Genomic DNA, 23246 nt, shown 5'->3' with positions numbered 1-23246 from the left:
CCATTTTAAGCTTCGTGGTGTGCTCAGACACTAAATCAATCTGAACATTCAAAACAGGCATCAGATTTTAAGAAATGGCCATTTTAAGCTTCTCTCGGTGAGAAAACGTTTATTTTTCCCACATTGTTGTAACTCCATTTCAACACTCCTAACAGACACATAAATGATGGAAACAACTAGAAACTTAGTTTTTAAGATTTCCTATGTGTTCAGACAGAAAATGAACCTGAACACTGGAAGCATCAGGTTTTAAGGAATCACAATTTCAGGGATAGAATGCTTTATTCCTCTACTTTGGGATCAACAAAGTATTTTTGAATTCAATTCAATTCAACTGAAGAAGCAATGAGTAACAGAGAGGGCCAGAGATACCGGCAGTGTACTGCAGCCCAGCTGCTTCTATTATTCCAATACCAACAGTCTGACTGATCCCAGTGCTCCGTAATCACCAGTAGAGGGCGCAATCACCATACATTTTAAAAGCACATAGCTACGAAGGGAATGGGTGGCCTATTTATGATTTTTAAGGTTTTCATATGATTGACACGCAATTTAGAGTGAGCAAAATTTAGAGTGAGTGATGACGCTCAGCTCTGACAACTAGCCACGGATCTGCTAAGAAGTAGCAGTTTGCGACTTCCTTTGTTTTTGTCCATTGTGTCATTGTGAGGTTTGGGACATGGCTGAAAAGGAGGTGTACGATGATGCAGTGGAAGGAAGGGTCATCAATGAAGAATACAAGATCTTGTGCTTGTCATTTTGTTTCGTTTCAGTACTGTACGTTAATGTTGCTTCTTTAGTTGAACAGTTCTCTAGGCTTTCGGATTTCTTTTCTTTGAATGTTTCTGGATGTTCTCTCTTCCTTACTTCAGTCCTGTTGATAGAAATGCTTTAATGTCAAAACTTTGTTTTAGACGTCACACTTTCACGTGTGTCTTTAAAATTACCTACCTCTAGAGCCCCGCAAAGCTTTCGCCCTTAAACGTCAGAGGCTGTACCTGGGCCTATCATCAACGTACCTGGGCCTTCTCCGTCTCTTTGCTGCAGACGTCTCTCAGGCTCTTGATCTTGGCCTTCAGCTGACGGGTCTCTCCGATGATCGCTTGGATCTTATCCGCCATCTCCTCGCGTTTCTGGTGGATTTGGTTGCACTGCCTGGAGAACAGCTGGTGTTAGGTTGCCAAACGAACGCATTGCTCAGGTTAACTCTACGGGTCGAGACGTTTGAGTCGGTACCCCAGCACTTCCTGGACATGGTGTTCCTTCGTCTCTCTCTTCTTCTGCCTGCGGATGTTCTGTTTGCACTCCTTATCCAGCTTCATGCCCAGAGCCCGCTTCAGCTGGACCTCCTCGCTGCACAGACTTTTCAGCTCCTTTTGCATCTTCTAGCTTTGAATCAACAGCTCCTGGTACTGTTAACATGCAACATTAGAAACAAAAAAAACAACCTTTAAATATTGTTTTCCCTTTACCAACTTCTACTGTGTGCGTTCTATAGTGAACATTAGGTCACATTTCCCCACTCTGACAGCTGTTCTGTTCATATTTTGTCATACCACAACCACAAACCGTTTTGTTGGGGTTTCACCCAGCAGAGCAACACAAGTGACTGAATAACTGTTATGTGAATGGAAAAATGTTTTTACAAATAAAAATAGGAAACGTGTGGCGTTTATTTTGTAGAATCGTCTTCTGGCTGCAGGCATGTCTCTTCTAGCTTCGAACATCTAAACACCGAACGATAGCTCAGTCAGAGGGATCGTCTCTGAAAAAGATGGAAGCTTAGGAATTTGAAACCCGACACCCAGGTGGATGTAAGAGCGGAGCGTACCTCTTCCTGACGCAGCCTGGTGTTGTTCATGCTGCTCTCCAGGTCCTGCAGCAGGCTGTTCATCTGCTGGAGCTCGGCCTCAGCGTGGGCCACGCTCTGCACCCTGTTCTGCATCTCCACCACATACTCGTCTGTTTCTGCCTTAAAGTAAAAAAAATTAAAAATTTAAAAATTAAACGGGTGTGCGAGAAATCCCAACATATTGGCTCTATTCTGTAACAGGGTTGTATTTCTATGTTATTCTAATTACACAAAATGTCTTCTGTTACTCAGATTGTTCTTATGCTTGACTAAACACTTCAGAAACTGCTATGATGTGACATTAAGATCAGGCGCTCCCCGTCTTTATCTTTTCTTCATCTGTGCCATGGTTTTGTCCAGTCATTTGTGCTCTTAGGCCCAAACCTTTTGTAATGTTGTCCTACAGAAGTTGGTTATTTTTCACCCAAATACATCCAGTTTATAGATTTATAGAGTTGACCTTAGATTGTTATATACTTTTATATAACAGACGGTTTAATCCTAGTAACTAGTGCAACGCAGGAAAGATCGAGTTACATCTGCAGACCAAACATTTTCCTACTTACTATGGAGTTCTTGATTTTCTTCACAGCTTCCTTCATCTTCTCCTTCTGGCTCTTCAGTTCCTCTGGAGACTCCACGATCTGAGACTTGAGTTTGGTGATGTCCTCTTTCAGGTTAATGACGTCCACCTTCACTTGGGACTGAAACACAAATAGACACACATGTACACGTTTATAGACACAGCAGAGACTCGGCGAGCTTAGACATACGAGTCTGGATCACATACCAGCTTCTGCGTCTTCTCTGCTATTTTGGTTTTCCACTCTGCAATGTTTTCGTTTTTGACGTTCTGAAAGGAAAACGACAGTGTCAGACTTCAACTGAACACACAATTACACACCACAACTTCGACCGTGTGTGTCCGTGTCGGCGCCTACCACTTCCTGGTATTCATGCACGGTGGTGGCCTGCAGCTCAGAGAGAGCGGCAGCCAGCTCATCTACCTCGGCCTGCTGCTCTGGTGGGATGGTCCTGGGTCAGGAAGAGACGGATGAGAACACGTCGCACTGACCCCGATGACATCGGAGGTGTGTTGTCCGATCCGGACTGACTGAGATCTGTCGGTGAGGAAGTCTAGCAGCCAGTTGCGCAGGGGGGGTGCTGAAGCCCAGGTGTCCCAGTTTTCCTGCCAGATGCTGTGGGATGATTGTGTTGAACGCTGAGCTGAAGTCCAGGAACAACATCCGCACATGAGTGTTCTTCTCCTCCAGGTGAGCCAGGCTCAGGTAGGGCGGAGGAGATGGCGTCCTCAGTGGAGCGGTTTCGGCGGTAGGCAAACTGGAACGGGTCGAATGTGGAGGGGAGTCTGGAGACGATGTGTTCTTTTACCAGCCTTTCAAAGCACTTCATCATGATGGGAGTCAGTGCCACAGGCCGGTAATCGTTGAAAGAGGTGACTTGAGGTTTCTTTGGCACCGGAATGATGGAGGCAGTGTTGAGACAGGCTGGCACTGTGGCTTGGTCCAGTTTGGCTTGGTCCAGTGAGGTGTTAAAATGTCTGTTAGGACACCAGCCAGCTGACCTGCGCATTCCCTGAACACCCGCCCAGGTATGTTGTCGGGGCCTGGGGCCTTCCGTGGGTGACTCTTCAGAGTCTCAACACATCGGCTGTGTCCAGGCAGAGTGCCTCCTCTTCCTGGTGGGGAACAGTTTTCTTTGCTGGAGTACTGTTCAGTGCCTCGAACCTCCCAACAAAGTTATTGAGTCCATTTAGAAAGTCAGCATCAACTTCACCCACTGGGGGGAGGATGGATTGTAATCTGTGATCGCCTTTATGCCTTGCCACATACTTCTGGTGTTGCTGGTCTCGTGGAAGAACTCCTGTATTTTCTGACTGTGTTTAGCCAATCCAGAGCCAAGATAAGCATTTGTTTAATTTGGGATATTGTTAAAAAAAATCAGTTTTAAATGGCGACATTTTGACTGTCCAACCAATGTATCAGAAAAGCTATGAAAGAAATGCAATGTTAAATCCAATATGGAAATCCAACGTCGTGCTGACCCGTGCTGCTACTGGAGTTTTTTTATTTTTTATTTATTGCATCAAAATGTTAATACAATGTATACAAAAGGGGAAAACGAGAAAAACAAAGTGCCAGGGGATACAAGGGAAAAAAAACAACAGAAAGCATAACACAAGGAGCCAAAACAGAAACAAACACAAGGCATCGCTTCAGGGAATACAACCAACGAACTTCAGGGCTTCCAGATTCCCCACAGCCCTGGGATTGGTAGAGGTCCATATAGACCCTGCATAGTGTTGTAATTCAGATAAAAACAGATCAAATAGAGGCTTTGTGCCAGAAAATTTGCATTTATGAATATGAAATTTAACTAGAATTAACAATAGATTAATTACATAAAAATGATTCTTATTAGCAGGACAGACATTGTAGAAACCAAAAAGTACATCTGTGTATAAAAGTGAAAAACTATTGAGAATATGAGATTGAATATAATAAACAAAGTCTTTCCAGAATGAGACAGCGAAGGGTCACCTCCAGAATAAGTGGACTATTGTCTCATTGTCCAAATTACAGAAAGAGCAGCTACGGTCTATATCCTGGGGCAGGTTTTGTTTTGCAGGGTAGCACCAGTGGAGAAGTTTGAAGCACACATCACAAGGTTTGTTCCTAACGAAGTATTTGGAGGGGAGAGTCCAAACCGTTGACCATTTGATATCAGAAACAAAAACTGTCTCCAGTAGTGGGTCACATAAGGTGTAGTAGCAATGTTCTTCTGAAATAAGGATCTTATATTTTTGTTTCTAGTGGAGGGTTTAGAGGAAAAACACATTTTACCCACAACAGATTCAGAAACAGAAGAGTGTGTGTCTGCAGCTCTGTCCTCCCCAGAATGATGACATCATCATCCTCATCCTCCCTCATGGATACAGATGACGTTACAATATGAATCCTAAGGGCCAATCAGAGCCCGGCTGACTGTAAATACTTTGTAAATTCGAAGTTTGGAGTTTTTGTTTATAAATAGTTGTTGTTGCACTGAGTTCCTCAGTTGGAGCAGCAAACGGCCTGAAGAAGGTTGATCCTCACCGAAACGTCGCGTTTGGTTTGCTGTTAAAAGTGCCTAACGGCGAAGAAAAAAAGTTTCTTGTTTTACCTCGTTTCTGATTCGAGGCGTTATTATTTCTGAAATATGACCGAAGACGAAACTTTTAAAGATATTCGTAACATTATCACGTTTCTTAACCATGTAAGCCCTAAAACGGTGGGTTTTTATTTCGCAGATTATTTGAAATAAATACGGTTTTTACACCTTTATTGAGACACACTGTATGAGTCGAAGGTTTTTCAGTGTCTGATGAAAATGTTCTCCGCAGATGGTTTGAAATTCCCCCGATTTTTTCTTTTAACACCATAATAGCTTAAAGCATTACAAAACAGAAGCCCGTTATATAGAACATTTTATATCATCCTTTACTGTCTAGTCTATTAATGTAGGAGGATGCATTTTAATTTCTGAGCCAGCCAATATTTGCATCCCCTGTCTATTGTCCTGTTGATATGAAACTTACAGCAGTAGCTCAGAGAACAAGTGTCATTACAAATTATTTATATTTATATGTATAGGTAGGATTTATTTAATTTATTTCATTTATTATTAGTAGTAGTAGTAGTAGGAGTTTATATATATATATATAAATAGATAGACCATCACGAACCACACTCCATACCAGTAAGTGGCGGTAATGCTACTAAAAGTTTGTTGCCAACCGCCAATAAATCCAAGAAGAAGAAGAAGGAGGAGGAGGAGGAGGAGAAGAAGAAGAAGAAGAAGAAGGAGGAACATTCTCCGAGTGGACCCGTCGGAGCGTCATGGCGGTCCCTCAGTTTCTCTCTACGGCGGAGTTGGTCAAACAAGGAGCGGAAGCTCGCTTGTATCGGGCAGCGTTCTTAGGAAAGCCGACAATAATCAAAGAAAGGTTTCCTAAACTCTACCGACATCCAGAGCTGCACGACAAGCTGAACTCTCGCAGAACAGCTCATGAGGTCCGCTCCATCCTGCGCTGCAGAAAAGCAGGTGGGTCCTCGGTGAAGTTCGGCAGACGTTCACCCAGTGTTTATATATACAGTACAGACCAAAGGTTTGGACACACCTTCTAATTCAATGGGTTTTCTTTATTTTCATGACTATTTATAAGGCAAGAAATCCCACTTATTAACCTAACAGGGCAGGTTGACCTATGAAGTGAAAACCATTTCAGGTGACGACCTCTTGAAGCTCATCAAGAAAATGCAGAGTGTGAGCAAAGCAGTAATCACAGCTAAAGGTTGCTACTTTGAAGAAACTAGAATATAAGGGCTATTTTCAGTTGTTTTACACTTTTTTGTTTAGTGCATATTTCCACATGTGTTATTCATAGTTTTGATGCCTTCAGTGTGAATCTACAATGTCAATAGTCATGAAAATAAAGGAAACTCATTGAATTAAAAGGTGTGTCCAAACTTTTGGTCTGTACTGTATATATATATATATATATATATATATATATATATATATATATATATATATATATGGACTTCAGCCCATATATATAACAAAAAAACAACAACAACAAAAGAACATGCAGCGATGTTTTCATATCATGTGTTTAAGTGCCTCCGTAACGCAGTATTTCCCTTAAGGACCATCAACAAAGTTCTAGTAATTTGGCAAAAATATGTCTGATAAATAAGCAGATTTGTATTCATTATTGATGAAGGCAAATCAATTATTTCATGAATTGGTCTGTAGTTTGGTGTGCTTGATTTTAGTGAGATCTGAATGACTTATCAAGTATGTACGTAACTGATCACACACATTTGTGTGTGTGTGTGTGTGTGTGTGTAGACTGGCTTTAAACCATGATCTGTTAAATCATATTTTAGTGTTTTCCCTATAGCCTGGTATCAGGCATCTCTTCTTTTAAAAGGTTGATGAAATGTTGTACGTGGTCTCTGCCCAAATAGATAAATAAATAGCGTTACAGTTAGTCGAAACAAGTAGACAAACAACAACAACAACAAAACTTCCAAGTAAACATCCATGTAGTTAATCTGCAGTTGATTGATCTTATCAATTGACTAACGATTAATTGATAAGCGGCCATTCTCCTATAAACCCGAGTTTTCTATTGCATCAAGATGGCCGACCGTCTTTTCATAACATGAAAGGCTATGTTTTATATGCTCAATTAAAAAAAACAGAATTTAATTTCTTCTCTCACCTTATTAAACTTAAACATGTGTGAAATATAGCAACACATAAACCTCTTAGGTTGCTGTCTTTCATAAATAAACTTTTCTTAAGAAAATTCACTGTCAGTTTTTGTTTGCCCAATTTTGTCCCAATATTTTGAGTTCTATATTCAGATTGAATTAATTTTTTTTTTTTAAATAGTTTTACAAAAAACAAAACAAACAAAACTCTTTTTTTTTTTTTTTTTACAGACTGATGTAATGTACTTGACCATGTTTTATTTTTCCTCATCAGGTATTCCGGCTCCAGCTGTCTACTTCGTGGACTACAAGTACCACTGCATCTTCTTGGAGGAAATCGTTGGCTCCTCGACTCTGCGTGACCACATCAACTCCGTTCAGCGGCGCGACTCCTGCGCAGACCGAGGTCTGCACGAGCTAGCCGAGAGAGTCGGTCGGATCTTAGCCAAAATGCACGACGAGAACGTCATCCACGGCGACCTGACCACCTCCAACATGCTGCTGAGGCACCGGCCAGAGGCCACGGAACCGGAGCTCGTCTTCATCGACTTCGGCCTGAGTTACATTTCGGCTTTGCCCGAGGACAAGGGCGTGGATCTGTTTGTCCTGGAGAAGGCTTTTCTCAGTACTCACCCCGACACAGACATGCTGTTTGAGAAGCTGCTAAAGAGCTACGCTGCCACTTCCAAGATGTCGGCGTCAGTCATCAAAAAGCTTGACGAGGTACGGCTGAGAGGGAGGAAGAGGTCCATGGTGGGGTGATCATGAGGTGGACGGACGAACACTTACTTTGAGGTTCAGACGAGTGGTCAACGATTGGACAGGGTGAAGTTATTAATCTGTATGATGCTGTGCTATAAATGAAACAAACACACTTGTTAATAAAATGTTGCAAGTTATTAATGCTTCTTTTTATCCGTACTGAATGTTACATTGCAAATTGAGGTTCCCTCTGTTTATTGTTCCATAGAAATTGATAGGATCTGTGTGTTAAGAAAGGTGTGGATAAAAGTTCCCACACCTTTTGATCCAATTACAGTGTATAGATCAGACTCATCCCCAAAGAGCATAAATTTGATTAACATGGAATAGAGGCTGGGTGGTCAACAAGCAGGAGTCTTAAAGTCAAATTCCTGGTTTGCAGAGAGCTTCAACAGCATCGAAAACTATTTGTTCTGTTATTCTTACAGAAGTGTTCAAATTTCCCACAGAAACCACGGAAAACCGTAATGGAATGAGGTTGAGAAACGACGCAGCAGCAGTGATATTATTTTCCATAATTTAATGCAAAACAGGAACTTGTCAGGAATACAGATATCAACACTGAAGGAATTACTGCAGATATGATAAATTATTTGAATATTGTTTTGAGTGTCTGAAGTGTCTGTAGTGTTAAGCACTTTAGATGGTTATTGACTTATTTTAATCATCCAACATGAGCTTTTTATTCTTATTACTCGGTTACATAAAATAACCCTTAACTAACCTCAGTTGAGTCCATTATCCGCTAACGGTAGAAGCCAAAATCTCTGCTAATGTTGATGCTAATAAACAATTAACTTTGCTGTTAAGGTGTTTAAAGTACACGTGGACTTTAAAGAGGGTTTTAAACCAAAGAATTGCTAGCTTCTGCATGTCCATTTTAAGCCAACAACCAGTGAGGGTGATGGGTTTTAGGCTGCCATCTTGGTAGTACAAAATACTATTAGATCTATCACTCCAATAGGTTAATCAATCCAAAAGGTAATTGATTTCTAATTTAGCATTGCACGAAAACCCTTCATTTATTGATTTCAGTCTCATAAAAAAATTATTGAAAATAAAACTGAAAAGTAACTACATGGTAATAACCATGTCATTACATGGTAATAATATTACCATGTAATTTTCCAATGCAGGATCTGAATTACTAATTTTGGTCATTCTGTTAGAGAGATTTCCCATTCTTGTTGCTTTCTTGGGTTTTTTATCCTTGTAAAATAAAGATTAAAAATAAAAAATTAAAATGGATTTTTATTGTACAGCACTTTGTGATTTTATATCTGTGAAAGGTGCTTCATAAATAAACTTTACTTACCAATAGTTGCCCTTGGCATTTATTACTAGTTAAACTTTATCATATCTACAGGGATATATAGGATCTTTTGACTGCTTCAAGTCAAATAACTGACAGTCCAACCACTGAAAAGACAAAATTATTGATCAAAGATCACTCGATAATCGGAATATCAAAAACACTTTTTAATGAAGCATTATTCTTGTGTTTTAGGTTAACAAACAATTGTCAAATTATCATTCACAGGCAGTTGACAAAAAATGTATATCACCATCATTTCTATTATTATTATTGATAATAATCATACAAATTGTAAATATCACTCCTGTGAGGGTTTCTCCATAAGACCCCATGTCTGTTTACACGGGCATTGGGTACATTAATGAGTCATTTAAATGATGAACCCTGGAAAAACATAAAGCTGTTAATTAAAATATATTTCTCTTCTCAACATGTACACAAACGGTTTTCTCATCTCACAAAACAAAAAATACAGCAGCTGACTCTGAACATTCCAGACTCTGTTTAGTGGAAATATTAGATTGAGTTATCGTTGTTTCTAGTAGGCTTCAATTTAATGCTTTCGCCTACAACAAAACATTAAATTGTTTTGATTAAATTAAATCTTTTGATTAAAACGATTTAATCAACGCATAGTCTAATTATTAGAGCATTTTAAATTAAATGCAATATTCCACAATTTAACCAAAATTAGTATAATTAGTGGCGTTTCATGTTAGATCACATTCCCTGCTGGGATGAATAAAGTACTTCTATTCTATTCTTAAAAGTGTGTAGGCCACATACACTCATTTGAAAATGTTTGTAGATCACTATATAAAAAACATGAAAACTAATCAGAAAAATCTTGAGCATAACAGGGTTTCCCCCAGTCTATTATAAGCCTGGCGGGTCACCAGGCTTTACTTGTGCCCCTACCAGGCTAAGTAATGCTTATTTATTTTTTGAAATCTTTTTAAAATGTTTGCATTTTTAAGGCTTTATAGTTGGTGCTCAAGTATTAATCTTCCAACTGAGCATGTTTGAGTCTGAAAATATTGTATGGGATGTGTGTTAATCTCGGGTCATTAAACCTGCTATTTTAACTCTGTGCAGGGTCATAAGACAGGTGGGGAGAGCTCTGTGCGGCCAGTCTCAGGCAGTTTAGGAGTGATAGCTCTGTGGAATGCACCAGGCGGCCGATAAGACTCGTTATCATGTCTGGGATAGAATATTTTGTAAGCTGCATGTTTCTGAACTCAGAAACTGCCATGTGTTTCTGATTTCATAAACTAGTTTGAAAGCAGTCTGGAAGGAAGGGAGCGAGGGAATAGACTCAGTCCCACGGCCTTGAGCAACATCTCAAGGCCGTGAAAGTATCAGGCGTTGCCTACGTGCAGCAGTAGCCCATCACCACGTGTCCAAGTAACATTATCCTTCTGATTATTAGCTGTCAAATCTTGATAAAAATCCTAACTTAATCTGGCTGTAGTTCTCCACTTCCCCTTCTTGACTACAGGAAGCCACTAGGCTCTCATGTTGACTTCTGGGTTATTATTCTCTTGTTAGACTCTATTCTCTCTTAGGTGTATGTAAAGCTCTTCAAAAATACATGTCATATTTCTGGTTTTGTCTTCCCTAAGAGCAGCGTACTTCTTATTTTAAGGTCAAAAACACAAACGAGATATATATATAAATAAATAAATGCATAGTGCAGAGATACACCCTTTAAATGGTACATAAGGAGAACCCCAAGCTGTATATGACACAACAGATGTTTCCGTGGATTGCTCATCTTTTGGCACACTTAACCTGATCGCCAATTCTCTACAAACAAATCCTGGTCAGACAGATCCGCCGTTCCAGGTCCATCTCCACAAGAAATTATTCTGTCCCTCGTCACAGCATCAGCTGAAGTCTCGGTTGGGGAAAATCATAGGGGCCACAAGGGTCCAAATGTAAAGGGCCAAACACAACCAGCTCGAGGAGACCTTTACCCACACTGTTGGCCACTTGCTTGTTATGGTGTAGTCTGCGTCTGGGCTGTGAAATGGAAAATCACACACAAAGACATAAGTTTTCTAATGAGACATTTCTACAACAGGTGAACAAATTGTCCCCAATGAAAACTTTAAAGTCGAGCTAAATGTTTAAGAGTGCAGGGGTCACTGACCTGTACCAGTTGGTGAGTGTCATCATTATGTAGAGGGAAGCTAAGAAGAGCATGAAGTGGAAGAAGGAGTAGCTGTACTGGACCATGTCTTGCTCGTTGTCCTCCGCCCGCCGGGGCCCCCTGGGGCCCTCCAACATGTCGCTGCCGCTGCTGCCGGACCCCTGAATGAGGACAGTCGACTGCTTGGAGGCCATGGTCAACTTGTTCACCTGATTCGTGTTGGAGGAGCGTATGCTGCGGACAAGAGATATCGGTGACGATCGGTATATATCGTATATATACGAAATATTTCACATGACCACGATTATTTGTAACATAACGGCACGACGACGTATTATGTTCCAGTTTTCTCGTAGACTGTTCGCGTTGTTTGGCGTCAAACTGCCACACGGCCAAATAAGGTGCTTAAGGTGCGTGGACACAATAAATTATGATAACAGTGAAACTGGAATTATTATTTTTTTATTTCCTCTATTTAACCCATTGAGAGCTGGATCTCATTTTCAAAAGGGACCTGGGCAGAAATATGCAACACACGACAACCTGGTCACACCAAAGCAAAAGTTTAAAACAAACTACGAAACAGTTTAAAAGCAACAACATTGATTGATACACATTCTTAATAGCAATTTGTTTGCTGCAGAGGATGAGATATTTTCATGTTTTCCTTAAAAAAAAAACAACCTAAAGTAACCTCAACAGGCCTAACCTAACTAAACAGGCCAGGACAGAAAACAGCTATATAATATATATAACTTCATCAGTTTCTATAACCTCTGTGTCTAATGTTTTTATGTTTACAGTCATTGAGTCCAAAACAGGCCAATCAAAATCTTCATGTAAGTATGGAAAATGAGAAGTGAGTCTGGACAGATGTTTGATTTTCTAGACTGTTCTTTATTTCACATTTCAAGGGATAAAATGAATCATTTCTGGATAGCAAATGTTTTGTTTGTTTTACTTCGATTTAGATTTCCTTCACCTTATTATTTGTCACAAAGTTTTTAGGCGATCTGTCCAGTCCGCCCAGTTTCATAAATTGTACTGAGTGAAGTTTACAAAACTAAACTTCCTACATTGACAAACCAGGAAGTCAGATTTCATCCAGACTTACTCAGGACACAATATGCTTTTTATTTCACAGTTAAGCTGATTTTCCCCAATCTGGACAAGTACAGCTTTCTACCCTTAATAGGAAGATTAACTCTTTCATTGTCATTTGCAAAATTGAACGAATGAAGCTTGAGCGTCACAACAGTATGTTAATTGTAAAATACAAAAATCTACTAGCATCTTTTTCTTTCATTGAAGAAGCTTTGATATGGATATCCTATTGTTATTGGCCAAATCCTAAAATAATAATAATAATAAAAAACCTTCTAGTTAACATTCTAGAAGTCTTTGTTAACATTAATTCTTTAAAGGAAGCTTTATATATATATTTTTATACAAGTCTCTCTCTTAACCTCCAGGCTTGTTGAGGAAGTGAAGCTTCGCGCCAGCACCTGCCAGCTGCAGAACGAGGACGTCTACATGAACACCACCTTCCAGGATTTCATCCAGATGTGTGTCAGGAAACTACGAGGGGAGGACGGGGAGGAAGAGCTCGTGGTTGACTATGTACGCGGTCGGTACCCCACCAGGAAACAATGTCTGACAGCATTAGTCATTAACGGTTTGCCTTCCCAGGTGGAAAAGAACATCAACAACATGACGGTAAAGATCCCCCATCAGCTGTTTATCAACGGAGAGTTTGTGGATGCAGATGGCGGAAAGACCTACAAGACCATCAACCCCACTGATGGCACGGTAAGAGATGAACAGCATGACATCTTCCTCTTTAAAGAGAGATTCTAACCGAGCAGAGCCGGTCTGGCTGATTTCTTTCATTGGTTGTGTTACCTGTACTGGTAATTAAATGTTGCCCTTTGGGAAATTCAACTCATATCATCCAAGTATCTTCAAAGACAAGTAGCAGTACTTGTACAGCTCTTAACTTAGACTTAGACTGACTTTATTATCATTTTGCATGCACAGGGTGTATACAGAACGAAATTTCGTTGCATACAGCTCAGAACAATGTTTTGAGGTTCCAATGTTATGAGGTTACTCCGGAGTATAAATATAAATATAAAATTAAGTCAGAGGACCACAAAGCTCTTTACGCTGCACGCAGTCATCCACATGTTCACACACTGATAGCATTCAGCTACACCGTAGCCACAACTGCCCTTCCTGAGCAACCACGACTTTCATGCCATGCTAACAGCTCAATAATGGGCAGCAGAAATGCCCAATATTGGGGTCGTAGTTCAGGTACTAGTTCAGTTTTTGAGACACTAATCAGCTGCTCCCACTTGTAACCAAAAATAACAATACCTTGTTACCATGGCTACACATCGTAGCAACTGTCTGAAAGTAAGAGTAAACATTCCTCCAACTGCACAGCATCCGGACCTGGAAGAGACAACAGTCCAGTCGTCTCAACCAAAAAATATGACCAAAAGTCTAAAAATCAGAACTAACTCAATGGGTCTACTCCCGACGCGCCGCCACCAGGAGACGAGCAAATCTAGACAAGTGATGTGTCTTACAGGCCATCTGTGAAGTGTCTCTGGCCCAGATCAGTGATGTGGACAAAGCAGTCGCTGCTGCTAAGGAGGCGTTCGAATCGGGGGAGTGGGGCAAGATGAACCCAAGGGACAGAGGAAGACTCATCTACAAGTAAGTAGTGCTGGATGATGCTTGGTATCTAAGGTATGCTACATTTTACATTTAGCATTTAATGTATCTGGCTTGTAGCTTGGTTTCTACTTAATTCTAAACTTTAGTGTAAAGAATAACTCAGAACAATGCCTTATAATGACAAAGTAATATTTATAAGGCATGTTTTTTTTGTGACCGTTGGACGATGTTAGATAAACCAGTTCCGTCCATCTATCGTGCTAAGCCTGTCTGTAGAAGGAGTGCATAGGTCCAAGATGAAAACACAGATATCCTTCACTCAAAAATCAGAATAAATTCAAAGACCTCAATAAATAACAATACATAGATTTTTTTGCCAATAGTGGCCTTTATTGAACACTAAATGGGCAGGAAACAGGATGGAGACAGGTGGAAGACATGCGGTAAAACCCAGAACAGCCACGTTGAGGCTGAAAGTGTCCAAAGTTTGTCCAAAAACACGATGCAAACGTTGAGCTCACTCCCAAACTGAGCGCCGTTAAATAAGGATCTGCGTTACCTTCCCAGTCTCCACCATCATTCAGCATCATTCATTTCAAAGTTGTCAAATATGCGACTTTTAGTCATCAACATATGTATTTGAACTCGTTCATCCATAACACTGGTGACATATTGTATGCAGGTGAAGCTGACAGACTTTAGACATTGTCAGACTGCTCTGCTTGCTGACTGATTTACAGTATCAAACATAATTCCTGGCATTCTAGACTCTGCTTTTTCCTCCAACTCCTCCCACAGACTGGCGGACCTGATGGAGGAACACCAGGATGAGTTAGCTACTATTGAAGCTATGGACTCTGGAGCCGTTTACACTTTGGCCCTCAAGACTCATGTGGGCATGTCCATCCAGACGTTCCGTTATTTTGCTGGCTGGTGTGACAAGATCCAGGTAAGACAGCTGACTTTATAAGAATCAGCCAAATCCCATCTTCAGATACAAAAATCTTTGCACATCTGTAACTAAAACTTCTAATTTCCCCTTTTTAAAAATAATGTAACTTTCTTCCAGGGCAGCACCATTCCCATCAACCAGGCCAGACCCAATCGTAATCTGACTTTCACCAAGAAGGAGCCAATTGGGTGAGGATTTTTTTTTTTCAAATATTTTTTCATTTCTTAACACAATGCCTTATTTACCACTTACTTTTACAATCATATAAACACTAAGAATAACTTCAAGATGCTGAACTTATTCAAGTTGCATGAAAGATGTTCAGAGGTTCAAAACCCCCCAGAACTGTTTCTGGCTTGCTGTGGTACCTGGATGTTCACAGCTGTGACGATTATACACTTTATACCATCAACATTTTTAAAAAGATAAGACCTGCTTACATGGAGTCAGCCATCAGTGAAACCGTAACATATCAATTCCCGTCCAGCCATTTGTTTACAACCCTTCGGGTGACCAGAATCTCTGACACCAGCACTTTTTGAAACCAGGTCTCAGAGTGGAACTTCTTGTAGAACTGCTGAGCTCAAATTGTGGCAGTGGCAGCTAATTATGGCTCGTCCAGTGGCACCGGAAGCTGCCACAGCTTAGTACTGTCAGCTTCTGGCAGCTGCCTCTGCTGCTGTTTTGGGAAAGCCATTGCCTGTGTTCTGGGCAATGTGTTTGTTATATTACCTGTTTGTAGATAACTATTTTCAAAATGATTATGTTTTTGGTTATTAAACCGTGTAAGACCCGGAATATAGCCACCACCGAAGCAGTGTCACCTATGCCACTTTCTACCAAGTAAATTCAGTCAAAATATTGCAGAAATAAACTAGTCTGAGAGACACACAGCAAACATGGCCTTCAATGAGACATCAGTACATCTGGAGATCTCCAGTCTGTGTGCTGTGTGATGGTTACAGTCAGTCAGCCCAGATAAGCTCCCCTTGCTCTCGTCAGAGTGTGTGCCATTGTGATTCCGTGGAACTATCCGCTGATGATGCTGGCGTGGAAGACCGCAGCCTGCCTGGCAGCAGGAAACACCGTCGTCCTCAAACCAGCTCAGGTAGGATCCACGTTTTACACTCCGGACCAAGAGAGAGGGAAACCCTGAAGGTGTTTCAGACTTTCGCATCCTCTTGATTCCAGGTCACTCCGCTTACAGCGCTCAAGTTTGCTGAACTGGCAGCAAGAGCGGGACTGCCCAAAGGGGTGGTTAACATTCTGCCTGGTTCAGGTACACTCACGTGTCTCAGACTTGTTCCATTCCCGAAAGGAAAGACGGAGACGCTTTCTGAAACTTCCGTCTTCCTTTTAGGCGCTCTGGTGGGCCAGCGTTTGTCTGACCATCCTGACGTGCGAAAGCTGGGCTTCACGGGTTCTACAGAAATCGGCAAGCACATCATGAAGAGGTGAGAAGCCGCCCTCACACAACACTCTGAAATTTAAAACCCAGAAATAAACATAACTGCTCTCATCGTGTGTGTGCGCTTTGCTTCACCCCAAGCTGTGCAGTCAGTAATGTCAAGAAGGTTTCCTTGGAGCTCGGAGGAAAATCCCCTCTCATCATCTTCGGTGACTGTGACATGGACAAGGCTGTGCGCCTGGTCGGTCCCTTCGGAGGACTGTTCATCAGTCGGTGCTTGTGTTTACGTTTGGCAGCACTAACACCCGGCTGTTGTTTGCGTTACAGGGCATGAGCTCCGTGTTCTTCAACAAAGGAGAGAACTGCATCGCAGCTGGCCGGCTGTTTGTGGAGGAGACCATCCATGACCAGTTTTTGACAAAAGTGGTACGTTTCACCCCGGACTGGTTACTATCTATCACTGGCCAGCATGGAGACACACAGCAGACATCCACAGAGACCAGAGTAATAATACTGATTACTCTGGTTGTGCCTCAACAAGCTAACCAATCACAGTCATGTAAACTTGTTTACTAATCATTCACTCCTTTGCTACTGAGCCTTTGCTACATTTGAACAGTCCTGATTTGAGCTTTGAAAGACGATCCTGTTTATCTTTTTTTCCAGGTAGAGGAGGTTAAGAAGATGAAGATTGGCGATCCGTTGAACCGCTCCACAGACCACGGCCCTCAGAATCACAAAGCCCACCTGGACAAACTCTTGGAGTTCTGTCAGATGGGAATAAAGGAGGGAGCCACCCTCGTCTACGGAGGAAAGCAGGTCCAGAGACCCGGTGAGGCAGCAGGAGGAGCGGGAATGGCGACTGAGTCCTGTTTGCTCTTCATCCAGCTCTTAAATTTGCGCTTTTGTTTTCCTGCGGTTCCAGGTTTTTTCTTTGAGCCCACGGTGTTTACTGATGTGCAGGACCACATGTACATCGCTAAGGAAGAGTCATTCGGTCCCATCATGATCGTTTCCAAGTTCAAGACCGGGTAAGCTGAAATCCAAAGCTGCGTTGTGCATGTGAATGGTTTGGTTTGATGCGCTTCCTCCCAACGTCCTCCAGAGAGGTGGACGACGTCCTGAGGAGAGCCAATGCTACGGAGTACGGACTGGCTTCAGGAGTTTTCACCCGGGACATCAGCAAAGCTCTGTATGTGAGCGAGAGGCTCAACGCCGGCACTGTCTTCATCAACACCTACAACAAAACAGATGTGGCCGCGCCCTTTGGAGGCTTTAAGCAGTCCGGATTTGGCAAAGACCTGGGTGAGGGATTACGGCGTCACTCAGAACTCAAACTGGGTTCGGATGTAATAAAACTTGAGCCGACACGAACTGATATGCAGTGAAAGAGTAGGAATGGTTAAGTGGGTGTGAAAGGGAAGTAGTCAAAATAATGACAGAAGAGTGTGTTTGCTGTCTGCGTCTCTGTCAACAGGTCAAGAGGCCCTGAATGAATACCTGAAGACAAAAGCAGTGACCATCGAGTATTAAGCTCCCTTCCAGCAGAGGGCAGCATCTCCGGAAGACTTCTCAGTGGCTGGATGCAGACGTAATGATACTGACTACTCTGGTTGTGCCTCAACAAGCTAACCAAATCATGTAAATGTATCTAATCATTCACTCCTTTGCAACTGAGCCTTTGCGTAAACTACAAGAACTTTGATCCTGATCTGTCTGGAGAAACTCTGCAATCACTGTGAATTCACTCTGGAGATGGAAGAATAAGGATCTTCCAAAAAAAAATATCTTCTTTTATTATGTTGTTGTTAAAATGAGACCAGAACCATTATGAATGTAACATTCCCAACAAACCTTGAACACAAATAAAAGCTGTTAAACAGCCCTCTGTCGAGGCTTTCTTTTTTTCTGGATTACAGTCACTTTCTCACTGTAGTCCACAGTTTATGTACTGGATCTAAATATTTGCCTCCAGAACCAAATACTTCCAATTCCACCGAATGTTAAATACTAAATACCAAATGTGGCATTTGGTGAAGTTTAATCAAATTTAACTCATTACGCTTATAAATGTGGTGCCAGTTCACAAGAAAGGTTGTTTCAAATGCCCAGTTTAATATAGAAATACAGTCAGTTAGACCCAGTTGCACATAGCAACCTCCAGCAGAACCAGAACCCGGTCCAGTGTCAGCCTTCCTGCTCCCAGTGAAGATGGCCACATTCCTCTCTGCTGCTTGGTGAATGCACTTGGCTGGTGAGGCAAGTTTCATCTAAAAAAGAAGACAAATAAAATTAAAGGCAAATAAATTTGTCAAAACTAAAGACTGTTTACAGTAAAAAGAGAATAAAACTGGAAGAGTAATAGTTAACCAGTAAAAAACTCCTCCCAATCCCTTATCTGAGCATTGTGACATGGAGGCCTGAAACCAGAGCCTTCATGAGGAAACATGATCATGAGAAAAGATAAATTAAAGCAATAATTATGTTGTAAATGTAAACGGTTTCGAAACAGTGGAACACTTTGATTTTGTGTAATCTTGCTGTCTCTTTGTATTAGTGATATATTAGGATAATAATTGATGATGGATGATATAATAATAATAGAATAATAATAATATTTCAGGACTTGCCTTTAGATCAAATCATGATGAATTACTATGTTTTTTTTATTATTATTTTTCTTGTATTAGTCAGACTTGCTCCAAGTCCCCACAGGGCTTTTGGGAAGAGTAAGTAAGACAAACCAGAACTAACAGATGTAGGTCTCTGTTGTGCTGCGGTTGCACCTCAGCAGAACCACAGGCTGACTGCCTCCACACCACGGCGCATTGATGCAGTGTTTCATCCAAAAGGAGCCCTGACCAAGTACTGAGTGCTGCACAGAACGTTTCTGTAAGAAAATCTGGTTTTATTAGCCTGATGCAACATTTCAATGTTTTGAAAAACTCCCATTTGGGGATTTCGTCAACTTGACACCAGAAATTAAATTAAGAAAAGTAAACACTTGAGATGCATTTCTCTGTGTGGAACGAGTTTACAGGAGTTTTACTATCCGAACAGAATTCCAGAAACTGCACCTGTTGATGGTGAAAAGAAAATGTAGACACTTTTTCTATTCTGTGACGTTTTTCTCTGTCTCCGAAGCGTGTTGATGTCCGACTGCTGTAGAGGTATGACTGTCCCATGTAAACCATTGGTTTGTGTTAATGATTGGTCAAATACAAGCACAGCAAAAACATTCCAAACAGTTTAAATTAAACACACGCACTCTCATGAGTCCCGGTTTGATATTTTCCAGAAAATGAAAAACACACATTCTTTGAAAATGCATTTATGGCAGCCTAAGACAAAACGGTGGTTCTCCCTGCGTGGGACATGTATCTGTATGTACCGATCATATTTTTGGTCCAGTTTAAACGGGACTTTATTCATCTAGACCTCTGAAGTTGGGTCCCGTGTATGGAGGTAGGGCTGTCTGGTGGCTGAGCAGTTTGCCCATGACGGCGAGCTCTGCGTCCCTCTTCTCCACCTCATCCACAGGAGTCCAGGACATGTCAGGCTGAAGCTTGAATGCGCCAAGAAACGGATGAGGGCAGCTTGGTCCCCACTCCTTCAAAGGAAATTGGAAAACAGGTAAGCCAGATAGAGATAAAACAAGATGACTCTGTATAAAAAAAAAACAGTCTCATGCTAACCTAATAAAAATTCGGCTGCCAACTGGACGTGAGATTTTTGTCCACTGGACAAATTTTACTCCAGGGTTGTCGCTCTGAGTGATGTATTTTATCCCACTTATTCCTGCACAATGTCTCTTATGCATTTACTAATTCGCGTCTGTAACTTAGCAACAACTGAACCGATGACTTCACATCCTTTGTCGGCAACAGCTGGGGGTGAAATGTAAGCGGCTGCTAAAACACTGAACTCTCCTGGTAAATAACGAGGACAAAAACTCTCTGCCAAGAGTTTAAATTTTGAACTGCAACTGTTGCGACATCACACACACACACACACACACACACACACACACACACACACACACACACACACACACACACACACACACACACACACACACACACACACACACGCACACACACACACACACACACACACACACACACAGAACTGCTGAGTCATGTTAGGTATTCATATGAGCTCCCTACAGAGACTCCCCCTCCGGGTGTGTTAGATAATGCATAAAATGAATGAAGGTGACAGAACTCGAAGTTCACGTTTCATGGAACCAACCTTAGGGGAGATGATGGAGAAGTATTTCTGTCCAGACGGCCGCTGGTACAAGTAGTACATGTTGCCTGGCTTTTTCACAATATTACAGGCAGCATGGTGGAGGTCAGCGTCTCTCTTTGCTTCTTCTAAAACCTGCGGTCGTCAAACGGCGATCAATGCCACGCGCCATCCGACGGGTGAACGTGACCCGTCTGAACCTAAACACAACCGTTTTGTGAATCGACGGTCATACCTTTTTGGCCTGCTCCTGCAGGTACCTGATCTGGTCAGCGATTACTGTCAGTTTGTTGCAAGCGTTGGCTTTGACAAAGTCGTCCCCCTGAGAAACATCCACGTCACTTCAGGAGGGAAAACGCTCTTGTGAGCTAGACAACTTGACAAAACATGCCTCACCTTCTGCACTTGCTCGGCAAGAGCGACCAGGTCCATGGGGTCCCCAACAGAGTGGGCAAGTGCATTGTGACATGCACTTGCCCACTCTGTTGGGGACCCCATGGACCCCCAACAGAGTGGGGGTCCATGGGGTCCCCCACTCTGTTGGTCTGATAGGAGCTGACCAGTTCCATCCCACTGGGGGCCGTGCTGGTCTCAACCAGGTTCACCACAACACTGTCTCATTATAATGAGATAGTAACTCATTATTTTGAGATACTATATCATAATGAGATCATTTATTTTTAACAGAGTGACGGAAACGGGCTTCCATAGAAATTAAGAAAATTTCAATACAAAATTTTCAATCATAAAATTTTTATTTTCTTACAATAAAGCTCCAGGAAGCAGCTGGATTTGGTCAGCTGGTGTTTAGCTGCGTCGAACAGGACCCGACGCAAAGGGGGCGATACTGACGTAAAGCTTTCAGGGTTAGAGGCACATCTACGTCTTCATTTCTATGTCCACAGTGTCGTCACTGCACGATCCGTGCTGGTCAGATCTGAAAATGATCTGAAAATGATCTGAAAATGATCTGACCATCATTTTCAGATCATTTGAGTAAAACGTTACTCAAGGCTGAGAGTCAGATGGCTGATTTTACACACTATTAAAACTATGTCACATAAATGTTTACACTACAGGGCAGTTTCTCCTGTCTGAGTCTGTAAGGACAGGATGAGATGTGGGTTAAAGAAAGAAGAAAAACCAAACATTGCTTCTTTTTCTCCATCTAATAGCTTGAGAATGTTTTCTCTCTCCTTCAGAGCTTTCCAGGCCTGATCCTTCTCCTTCTCGGGCCGAGAAATGGAAGACAACTCATATAACTCATACACAACTAAAACAACTCATATAATCATGTCAAGGTTGTAACATTCAGTTTAATCGGCAGCTGTTGTTTTAAAAAGAAGCTATAACAAAATTGTAAAATAAATAAATAAACGAGGTCTTCTTACGCTGTTTTGTGTTGTTATTTTAAACGCCAAGAGAATCGCTCTTTTTCCAACTTCTGTCACTTAAGTCTGACAAATAAAAGTCAGTCACCAAACACAGTTTTCCAACACGAAGTGTGTATTTCTAATTGTTCGTTGCTGATAGAGGATGGAAGCTGCTGATAGCAGGGCACAAACATTAAGACTTCCTGAAAAGATGAGAGTGTAGACTTCCTGGTAAATCCTGTTCTAATGTAAAATATGACAGATTACTGGATTAAGGAAATTTATAGTATATTACATGCTATCACACATAATATTTTTTGAGAATTTGGAAACAGTTGCTCTTTATTTCCCCAAGTTATGGGGGAAGGAGAGGAGAGAATCGATGTTTCAGCTGCCAGAAATTATTTTCCAAAGTTAAAGGAGGAGAACCAAATACTTTAGCCACCTGATATAATCCGTTCCCACTCTATAACATGGGAATAAATTAATTTACCAGCAACTCTTTAACTGTGCTTTGGAAACATTTGCTCTTCATTTCACAAAGGTAAGGGGCTTTGAGATTTAAACTATCTTTCCATAGCTACCTTATATTAAAGTCCTGTAAGGATAAATATCAAACGTAGTTTTCAAAATGTAATTTATGAACCATTATACAACATACATAAACCAAATACGAACCTGGAGGCCGATGGGACCCTCTACGAAGCCCTGGAGGTCAGCCTGGAGACCAACAGGACTCGGTACGAAGCCCTGGAGGTCAGCCAGGAGACCAACAGGACTCGGTACGAAGCCCTGGAGGTCAGCCCGGAGACCAACAAGACTCGATACGAAGCCCTGGAGGTCAGCCCGGAGACCAACAGGACTCGGTACGAAGCCCTGGAGGTCAGCCCGGAGACCAACAGGACTCGCTACGAAGCCCTGGAGGTCAGCCAGGAGACCAACAAGACTCGGTACGAAGCCCTGGAGGTCAGCCGGAGACCACAGACTAGCCTGAGCTGACAGACTCGTACGAAGCCCTGGAGGTCAGCCTGGAGACCAACAGAACTCGATACGAAGCCCTGGAGGTCAGCCTGGAGACCAACAGGACTCGCTACGAAGCCCTGGAGGTCAGCCTGGAGACCAACAGGACTCGCTACGAAGCCCTGGAGGTCAGCCTGGAGACCAACAGGACTCGCTACGAAGCCCTGGAGGCAGGCCGGGAGGAGCTTGGGGTCAGC

The 23246-nt window shown here is 41.9% G+C and overlaps 4 protein-coding genes and 1 pseudogene across 4 annotated transcripts; 2 read left to right on the top strand and 3 right to left on the bottom strand.

Moving 5' to 3' along the window:
- Positions 1-1010: 1010 nt before the first annotated feature.
- On the bottom strand, positions 1011-4158 carry LOC111605812 (annotated as a pseudogene).
- A 1514-nt stretch (positions 4159-5672) lies between these two features.
- On the top strand, positions 5673-8033 carry LOC111605845 (TP53-regulating kinase-like). The gene is made up of 2 exons (XM_023324888.1): positions 5673-5956; positions 7409-8033. The coding sequence occupies exons 1-2, from the start codon at positions 5752-5754 to the stop codon at positions 7894-7896; spliced, it is 693 nt and encodes a 230-aa protein (XP_023180656.1). The 5' UTR covers positions 5673-5751; the 3' UTR covers positions 7897-8033.
- Positions 8034-10181: 2148 nt separating this feature from the next.
- Positions 10182-11979, bottom strand: LOC111605847 (serine incorporator 3-like). Its single transcript, XM_023324890.1, has 2 exons — positions 11364-11979; positions 10182-11233 (listed from the first exon to the last, which is right to left on the bottom strand). Exons 1-2 carry the CDS (start codon positions 11555-11557, stop codon positions 11098-11100), a joined length of 330 nt encoding a protein of 109 aa, XP_023180658.1. The 5' UTR covers positions 11558-11979; the 3' UTR covers positions 10182-11097.
- An 806-nt stretch (positions 11980-12785) lies between these two features.
- LOC111605848 (cytosolic 10-formyltetrahydrofolate dehydrogenase-like) lies at positions 12786-18293 on the top strand (the record flags this gene model as incomplete). Its single annotated transcript, XM_023324892.1, has 14 exons — positions 12786-12983; positions 13053-13172; positions 13960-14087; positions 14847-14997; positions 15118-15188; positions 16003-16108; positions 16192-16279; positions 16361-16454; positions 16550-16649; positions 16736-16834; positions 17075-17240; positions 17334-17439; positions 17514-17713; positions 17886-18293. Coding segments are annotated over 14 exons (1683 nt in total), but the record flags the coding sequence as incomplete, so codon positions are not given.
- Positions 18294-19678: 1385 nt separating this feature from the next.
- Positions 19679-21276, bottom strand: LOC111605846 (uncharacterized protein C1orf50 homolog). Its single transcript, XM_023324889.1, has 5 exons — positions 21175-21276; positions 21053-21082; positions 20892-20978; positions 20660-20791; positions 19679-20018 (listed from the first exon to the last, which is right to left on the bottom strand). Exons 1-5 carry the CDS (start codon positions 21223-21225, stop codon positions 19833-19835), a joined length of 486 nt encoding a protein of 161 aa, XP_023180657.1. The 5' UTR covers positions 21226-21276; the 3' UTR covers positions 19679-19832.
- Positions 21277-23246: the final 1970 nt, after the last annotated feature.

Source organism: Xiphophorus maculatus, chromosome 20 (genome assembly GCF_002775205.1).
Source record: "Xiphophorus maculatus strain JP 163 A chromosome 20, X_maculatus-5.0-male, whole genome shotgun sequence".
Taxonomy (NCBI): domain Eukaryota; kingdom Metazoa; phylum Chordata; class Actinopteri; order Cyprinodontiformes; family Poeciliidae; genus Xiphophorus; species Xiphophorus maculatus.
This window is presented reverse-complemented; position numbering and strand designations above follow the sequence as displayed.

Excerpts from the sequence above, each read along its gene's own strand:
- LOC111605845 (XM_023324888.1), top strand. The coding sequence starts at position 5,752 with ATGGCGGTCCCTCAGTTTCTCTCTACGGCGGAGTTGGTCAAACAAGGA. Across the intron at positions 5,957-7,408 it reads CCTGCGCTGCAGAAAAGCAG|GTATTCCGGCTCCAGCTGTC; the intron begins GTGGGTCCTCGG and ends TTTCCTCATCAG.
- LOC111605846 (XM_023324889.1), bottom strand. The coding sequence starts at position 21,225 with ATGGAACTGGTCAGCTCCTATCAGACCAACAGAGTGGGGGACCCCATG. Across the intron at positions 20,979-21,052 it reads TTGCCGAGCAAGTGCAGAAG|GGGGACGACTTTGTCAAAGC; the intron begins GTGAGGCATGTT and ends GATGTTTCTCAG. Across the intron at positions 20,019-20,659 it reads TCTCCATCATCTCCCCTAAG|GAGTGGGGACCAAGCTGCCC; the intron begins GTTGGTTCCATG and ends TTTCCTTTGAAG.
- LOC111605847 (XM_023324890.1), bottom strand. The coding sequence starts at position 11,557 with ATGGCCTCCAAGCAGTCGACTGTCCTCATTCAGGGGTCCGGCAGCAGC. Across the intron at positions 11,234-11,363 it reads ACACTCACCAACTGGTACAG|CCCAGACGCAGACTACACCA; the intron begins GTCAGTGACCCC and ends TCCATTTCACAG.